The following is an 8,638-nucleotide window of genomic DNA, read 5'->3' as shown; positions in this document are numbered from 1 at the left end:
ATGTTCAATGGTGACAGCAACATTGGCAACAAACTGTTTGAGATTAACTCCATTACAAAGACTAGAGGCCACCACCTAAAGTTGGTGGAGAAAAAATTCCAGCACAATGGGCGAAGAGGGTTCTTTACAGTAAGAGCGGTTAAGGTCTGGAACTCACTACCATCGGCAGTGATTTCAGCCAAGAGTGTAGATTTGTTCAAGAAACGTTTGGACAATTTCTTGAGGGACCGTAATATCCAGGGATACCAGTATCCCTAAGAATGAGATGATGCGTGGACCTATATGGGTTGGACTTGATGGACGTATGTCTTTATTCAACCACAAATACTATGTAACTGGAAATGTGATTCAATGGACCAAATGACACTTTTTTTTTTCTTCCAATGCTCGACTGTTAAATCCTTGTTCCTGTGCGAATTGGAGACGTTTTATCTTGTTAACTGCAGACAGCAAAGGTGTTCGAACAGGCCTTCAGCTTCCATATCCCATACGATGCAGTGTACGGCGAACAGTGCGTTCAGAGATCATTTGAGAGGATCCCTGATTAAGATCTGCAGTAATTTGATGCACTGTTGCCCTTCTGTTGTCTTGTACCAGTCTTGCCACTCTCCGTTCTGCCCTAACATTGACTAGTCGCTGACGGCCACAATTCGCACGTTCAGACCCAGATTTTCGGCTGACAGTCCAGTCTTTAAACACTTTAAGAATAGCTGCTCTTGAACATTTAACGAATTCTGCTGTTTTGCTGATACTCGCTCCATGGCTCTAAGCGCCAACAATCATCCCACGTTCAAAGGCTGTTAAATCGCGTTGTTTACCCATATCTTCAGAAAAAAATCACTTCTACTGTCGTGGTAAACAACCTGCTTCCCTATTTATAATTGTCTGGCCCTCTAGCAACTTCAGCGCAAAATTATAGCTAATTTGCCTACAAACGTCAGGTGGTCATAATAATCTGGCCACTCAGTGTATAACATATGCATAGTATAAGCATACTTTCCAAAGGATACAAGTGGTTAGTGTTTGACATATTGTATATTCTTGTACATATTAACTTTTTACAAAAAAATTTTTTTATAAACGTCTTCAAATTGTTTGGCCATTAATTGAAAAAAGGTTTTCCTCCTTCTAAAAATGCTATGTGCCTAAATCTACTGATCTTATTTCTTGGACTCGAGTACTAAAACTAGTGGGTCAACATGGCACTCTTGCATCTAGCATTTTCAGATGGTCAGAAATGGTAGCGCTCGTGTTCTTATGATGGGTTTACTTTAAGGAGAACATGATTGGAATGTGGGCCAGACTGGTCTTTTATGTAATAAACTGACACTGCATTGTTTGGAGTTTTCTCTCTTCCTTGCTATTTCCAGCAACAGTTATATAACTGACCCTTACGTAACTTTGTGTCTTTGTGACTATTATGAAGATTATATGGTACTGTGTGAGATTCATGGTTCATTTATGCAGACAGGATTTACATGGCTACATGAAGCTTTATCACTTATTCTTCCTAGAAGACTGGTTAGAGGTGGAAGTGAATAACGGTGTATTCTTAGGGGCAGATGTATAAGCCTTCTGCCAGGTAACGGCCTCTGGATGGTGCCAAGGAGCATAGGATATTCCTCTGTGCCATTTGGTGGCCTTAATGCCATGTGAACGTCATTTGCTCAGCTTTATAAGTCAACCCCTAAGTCTCTTAAGGATATGTAGGTGTAGTATACATTTAAAAATAAAACACAAAACTAAAATATGTAGTATCGGTATGCATGATAAGTTTTTAATATAACATAACCTCAAAATGGTCTTGTGAGGTTAGTTTTATTACAAAATTGCTACTTGGGTACCAATTAAGCACAGATGGGACATACATCTATCTGAATGTCTTAAATAAAGGAAATGGACTGTTACATATCATGTTTTCATTGGCTCAGTTTTTTCTTCCTATTCATCTATTGCATTCAACACAGAAAAGGCCTTACATTTACAGCGGTTCATCCAATAACTTAGAAAGCTGGTGCAGATAATGTGATAAAGCATGATGCTATTTATACTCAGATGATGTAATTCATAATAGCCAGAACTTATAAGCATCCAAAACTATAGGTCATCCAACCACAAATAGCTGAGAATTGAGCTATTTGATGTAATGCTTCCTTGTACCACAGCAGATGTCATAGGATTTCAGGACGAAGTTGGTTTTGTCCATGAGCTAAAGAGGGATGTCTAGCAATTACTGTAGAACATTAACTTTTTCAAGATGGGGTCAAGGATTCGAAGCTTGCCAACAATGTTCTATTGAGCTCACTGTTCTGGTTTAGGAAGAATAAAGGCGAGAACGGCATCCACAATGAAACTTGGCATGTAAGAAACTGGTAGCCACACTAACTTTGCATCCCAGCCTGGGCTGTATCTTGTACGTGGGTGTCTTGCTTGTAAGGCATGTTCGATGCATTTTGGCACTTTGGAGATATCGGGATCACAGATGAAGTTCATAATCAGCCTTTGGACTTTCATATCTAAAAGAAACCACAAACAGTTAAGAAAACTTTGCTTCTTCATGTGTCATCACCTCCTTTTAGCATGATGTAATTGTCAGTGTTTTCCTACCCTTAGCCATGCACTCCCAAACCTCAATTGTTGGGGTACCCACTAAAAATATATATATATATTTGCCCTGTTTTTTTTATAGTACAGGTGAAACTCGAATAATTACAAAAGTTCATTTATTTCACTAATGCACCTTAACCCCTTCGTGACGGGAGACGTACACTGTACGTCCAGCCACAAAGGGACCAAATGACTCGTCACGTACACCGTACGTGACGAGTTATTTGCTGCACTAGAAGGCTGCTAACCGCTGAGAATCAGCGGTTACCTTTCAGTAATAGATGTCTAACTATCTAGAGATCCATTACTGAAAGGGTTAACCTTTTTCAGACACCCGATACCTTAATATCGGGTGTCTGAGAGTCACAGCAAAGCAGACACACATGTCGGCTTTTGCCGGCATTCTGACAGCTCGTATAGATCGAGAGATATCTCTCTCAAGCTATACTGGCTTTTTTTTTTTTTATCTTTTGACTTTCAAGAATAGATACAAAATGTTATGTATTAGACACATAATGTATCTATTCTTGAAAGTAGAATGTTTAAGTTTTCTGAAACATTCACTGACAGCTGAATCCTGAACTGCTGCAGGATCAGTGTCACTAACTTATTATCGGCTGTTCTGAAGTTTGAAGCAGCCTGATAATAAAAAAAAGTGTATTAATTTATCAAGCAGTAATAGTGAGATTAATTCACAATGACTGCCTGATATAATTAAATAAATAAAATTTGTCAGTATAAAAAAAGTGAAAAGTGTAAATAAATTAAAAAAAATAGTGAAAAGTGTAAAAAAAATTAAAAATAAGGGACAAATAAATGAATGTATGTATTGCATTTTTTTTTAGTAGCAGTCTTTCCCATGATTGTGATTCCTACTGAACCAGACTGAGAGACCATTTAAAGGCTCAGGAACCCTTTGCAGGTCTTATGGCTTAATTAGCTGATTAGAGTGGGAGACTTTGAGCCTAGAATATTGCACCTTTTCACAATATTCTAATTTTCTGAAATTGTGGATTTGGGGTTTTCATGAGCTGTAAGCCATAATCATCACAATTATGACAAATCACGGCTTGAACGATCTTGCTTTGCATGTTATGAGTCTATCTCATATATTAGTTTCACCTTTTAAGTTGAATTAGTGAAATAAATGATCTTTTGCACGATATTCTAATTATTTGAGTTTCACCTGTTCATTTGTCATGCATCGCCAGGTGAAATAAACATTGGATGACATTCCCCTGGGCACTGGGGGTGCTGAAGACCTGGCAGCAATCAACTCTATGCTTTAGAAGATTTACCTCTTTCTTAGGTGCCCTTTACAAAGCATCTCCAATTCTGAAGACCATTCAAGCTGGTTTTTAGCCTGGCAGGGGGCACACTTGCTGCCTGCATACCGTGGGAACCCACCTAGTGCTGAAACTTTAAAAAAAAAAATCAGAACTATAGAGAGCTAAGGTCCTCACATTTGCTGCCCAGAGTTAAAGCTGAACTCCAATCTTGAACAGTCTTTCAGGCTCCTCTCCTGCACTGAAATTGCTTATTCTGATTGCACTGCATACTGTGATCTCATGGTGTGTATTAAAAGCTGCCGCAAGTCAGGCAGAGCCCTCCTCGTTTTCTTGCTGGAGAACGTCCCCAGCCTTACTTGCCCTGGCTCCCCCCCCTTTCATTCATTGGATTTCAGTACTTTCCAGAGCCACGTCATCAGTAACCCTGATGCTTTGTCATACATGGGCAAAGCACAGATTTGTGGTAAATCTTTGCTTCTTGCACTGTTTACTGAGCAAGCATGTGCTTTGCGCAAACACACACTGTCATAACACTGTAGGCTCAGTTTACAAAGCTAACACACCTGATTGATTCCGATTTATGGAAAAATGACAGTTCTTTTCCATTAAAGTAGTATTAAACTTATTTTTTTTTCTTTAATGAATCCAGAACAAATATACATTGGCCAAACACTTGCAGTGATCATGTTTCAGCACAGTTGGACCCAACTCTCTCAGCTCAGCTTCCCTGAACTTCCTGTCCAGTACAAGATCACAAGAGACAGAGCAGTCTCCAGCAGCCATCCATCTACTAGCTTGGAGACGGGAGCAGGAAAGTGTCTTGCCTTGCTGTGTCTTTGTGTTAGTGGAGCTTACTAGCGCACACACAAGGGTCGCTCCATAGGAACCGTACAAGGGATAGGAGCCACCCTAAAATAGGATATCAGGACCAGTGCACAGGAGACCAGCTGATTCTGCATGAAACTAACAGGGTTATTCATAATGGGGTGAAGAGTTTGAGGAAGGTTGAATAAGTGACCAATTTAGGACAACATAGCTGAACTGGAAAGTGAGTTGAATTGCAGATTGTTTTCCAGTTCAGCTATGTTCTCCTAGATTGTTCACTTCTCCTGCCTTCTCCAAACTTCTTCTTCACCCTTCTGTGAATAACCCTGTAAAACTTTTAAACATCAAGGAGCAGCATCCATTGTAAGTGATTTACTCTGCATTTGTAAAAGCTATTTACTTTATTATCACTTTAAGGTTAATGAGATTTAAAAAAATACAGTCAATTGGCTGAAATAAAGAGCCGTATCCTTCTGTTTGCTTTTGGAATTGAGCTGTATGCGTCATAACACAGCAGGGCAAAATGCATAGCCAAATGTGTTTATAGATTTCTAATAAAAAAATGTTTTTTAATCATACCGTTTCTGGGAAAGCAAATCTCATATTCTCTGCCAGTGCTATATAAAATAAAACAATTTTGCTCAGTCTATCTTGTGTACAAGATAATCAAAAATAGCCAAATGTATAAAGTGGTGACATGAGAGAGGCTTTATAAGTGGTGTCAGACAAAAACCATGCTAACCATGATAACATGACCAATATGACAATTTGGCAATCCTAGCTTGTACCAGGGAACACTTTAAAAAATAAATGGAACACTATTCATGACTTTCAGAAATAATATGGCTTCAGATTGCCTCTGGCTATGTTATAGTAAAATAGGTGCGGAGTGTAAGGGGATGATTTGTAAAACTTCGGCCATTGGCACCACATTCCCAGCACCAGATGGAGCCAAGGAGCCAGTGGCGTAACAATCACCATAGCAACCCAGACGGTCGCTATGGGGTCAGGGGCACAGGGGGGCCCGGCCAGGACATTCCTGATGCCCTGCTGCGGGCTGCCTGGCTCGCTGTGGCATCTCACGCAGTCACTGGCAGCTGTGAAGAGAAATGTGGCGCTGTTCAGATCACTGACAGTGATTTGTGCAGCGGCGCGTTCCTCTCCACAGCCGCTGCTGAGTCAGTAAAAGCCAGCAGCGTCGGTGGAGCAGGGTGGACCCAGCAGTGGAGGAGGCGGGGCATCAGAAGAGGAGGCAGGGCCGGCAACGGGCGGACGAGGCGGGGCTCATCACCGACGGTGGAGGAAGAGGATGCGGACAGGTAAGGAGTGTGACCAGCCCACCTGAGGGTGACCCTGCAGAGCCCACCTTAGAGAGTCTATGAGGGCTGTGTGGAATCTCAATTGGGCTCTGCAAGGGGTGTAACTAGAGATCAAATGGGGCCCTGTGATTTCTAGTTACACCACTGCAGGGAGCATAGGAATCCAATGCTACTCAGCTCCATCTAGTGGTGGAAATGCTGTGGGAACGCATATGGCTGGGCAAAACATTAGTCTTGTGCACTTTGCACTTGATACTTTTCCTGCCCAAATACAGGCCCGGGTGTTCTGGGTGACAGGGCTGCTGTATAGCTGCTTTCTGGTTCTTCATCATACATAATTCCAGCATAATCTCTGTATTTATGGGACATAGGACTCTGTATGGTCACAAACTTACACTTTTGGTAATACGCATCCCCATAGCTCCTCCTTGTCTCAGCAGGCATTTCGTCCCAAAGCTTCTGCAGAGACTTTTCAATGCAATCCAGGTCGGTTACTGCTGTTTTAAAGAAGCCAGGCTCTATGATGCAGACTTTTACACCAAAGTGTTGTATGTCCCGTCTGTAGAATAAAAAAAAAAGAATGATGATAATATGGAAATCTAACCTGGTACACATTCAAGTACAAGGAAATATTTTTGAAAATTATCAAAAACATCTGTTATTTTCATTAGCATTTGTGCCTCAATTGGTTTTACATGTAAACCATGCCATATTGTTTGGACCCCCCACAACACTGGGGAAGATTGCATGTAATGTTCTCAGGATACCATGTAAAAAAACACATAAATTTGGATAAATTTGTCGGTACCCTTCCACAAAAAAGGAGAACCCACAATTTGACATCTACCATTGTTTATTTCAAATGTAATCAAAATTTGACTATTTTAAATATTTTAAATAATATAACAAATGAAAATGGCAATGACAAAAATGTTAAGACCCATAACCCAATATTTTGTTGCACAACCTTTAGAGACACTCACTGCAAAAAATAAATTTCTGTATCTCTCAATTAGACTTTTGTGCCTGCCAACAGGTAGTTTGACCCACTCTTGAACAACCTGCTCCAGCTGTCTCAGGGTTGAAGGGTGCCTTCTCCAGACTGCAGGTTTCAGCTCTTTCCATAGATGCCCAACAGGATTCAGATCAGGGCTTAATAGAAGGCCACTTTAGACTAGTCCCAGTGTGTTTTGGGTAATTTTCCTGTTGGTGGACCCATGACCTGCAATTGAGACAGCTTTATGACACTGGGCTGTACATTTCATTCCTGAATTCCTTGATACTCTTGATATTTTATTGTGCCCTCCACAGATTAAAAGGCAAACCATGCCAGGCACAGCAAAGCAGCCCTAAAACATAACTGTCTCCTCTATGTTTCACATTAGGTACAGTGTTCTTTTCTTTAAAAACCACATTGTATCATCTGTGAACATAGAGCTGAAGTGACTTGCCAAAAAAAGCTCCAGTTTTGTCTCATCTGTCCAAAAGATATTCTCCCAGAAGCATTGTGGCTTGTTAATGTGCATTTTAGCAAATTCCAGTCTGGCTTTTTATAGTTTTCTTTCAACAGTACAGTCTTCCTGGGTCTTCTTCCTTCGAGCCCACTATTGCTCAAAAAGTGATGGATGGTGCAATCGGACACTGATGTACCTTGACCTTGGAGTTCAGCTTGTATCTCTTTGGGAATTTTACTTGGCTCTTTGCCTACCCTTCACATTATGCTTCTGCTTAATCTGGGGACGATTTTCCCCTTGCAGCCATGTCCTGGGAGGTTGGCATCACTCCTATGGACCACCCATATATATAAAGAACATCAAGCTTCTTGGTGATGTTCTAATAGCCTTTAACTTTCACATGCTGATCTATCATTTTGTTTCTGATTCATATTCAGTGTGGTGCACCCAATGATACAAAACAGTGACAACTTTTCCCTATTTAAATAAGCTGAATGACTGAAAACTGAAGAAATAGGTAACACTAATTACAGAAAACAGTTTTAAACAGATCACTATCATCCAATTATGTTATAATCTTTTTGTAGGGGTACCAACAAATCTGTCCAGGCCATTTTACAATCTCTTTGTAGAATAAGCAATAATTTACCTCTTTGCACAATTTCTTTGCTTAACTCTATGACACACCAAAGGCCCGCAGGTATACACGAGGCAACCAATTTACCCATTAGTAAATATAATATTGTAAAGAATTTGTCTTGCAGGGTTAAGATTTATGGCCAAAGCGGCAGGCCCTTTGAGAACTTACAAGGCCACCTAACTACTTAAAATGTATGTCGGAAACAACGCCATATTCATTATATTACTACAATACATGCATATCTCCCCATGATTTATCCCTTTAAAAATGCTGCAAGGCAGAAAAATACCTGTTGATTTTGGTAGAAATCCAGCGTGCTCCTAACTTCCTGCCATGGGCTGATAACATTACCTTTGCTGCACTAAAATGGTGTCAGCTCTGCCCAGTTCTTCCTTGTTGTAGGACAAAACATCTCCCCCTCTCCTCACTTCCATAACACAAGAGGGCAGTGGCGGACCTAAGGAACAAAGGGCCCTGGTGCAAGATTTTTTTTGGCCCCCCCCC

General features: G+C 40.7%; 1 protein-coding gene across 1 annotated transcript in view; it reads right to left on the bottom strand.

Annotated features, from left to right (window-relative positions):
* Positions 1 to 2,263: 2,263 nt before the first annotated feature.
* Positions 2,264 to 8,638, bottom strand: part of RDH5 (retinol dehydrogenase 5) — a 30,847-nt gene continuing 24,472 nt past the window's right edge. Inside the window, exons 5-6 of the mRNA XM_018567985.1 lie at positions 6,436 to 6,599; positions 2,264 to 2,516 (exon numbers count right to left, since the gene is read on the bottom strand). Of these exons, the coding sequence (XP_018423487.1) occupies positions 2,302 to 2,516; positions 6,436 to 6,599 (379 nt within the window). The 3' untranslated portion in view covers positions 2,264 to 2,301. The remainder of the gene's footprint in view (positions 2,517 to 6,435; positions 6,600 to 8,638) is intronic.

This window comes from Nanorana parkeri, unplaced genomic scaffold, assembly GCF_000935625.1.
Source record: "Nanorana parkeri isolate BGI_ZX_2015 unplaced genomic scaffold, ASM93562v1 scaffold1125, whole genome shotgun sequence".
NCBI classification, from domain to species: domain Eukaryota; kingdom Metazoa; phylum Chordata; class Amphibia; order Anura; family Dicroglossidae; genus Nanorana; species Nanorana parkeri.
This window is presented reverse-complemented; position numbering and strand designations above follow the sequence as displayed.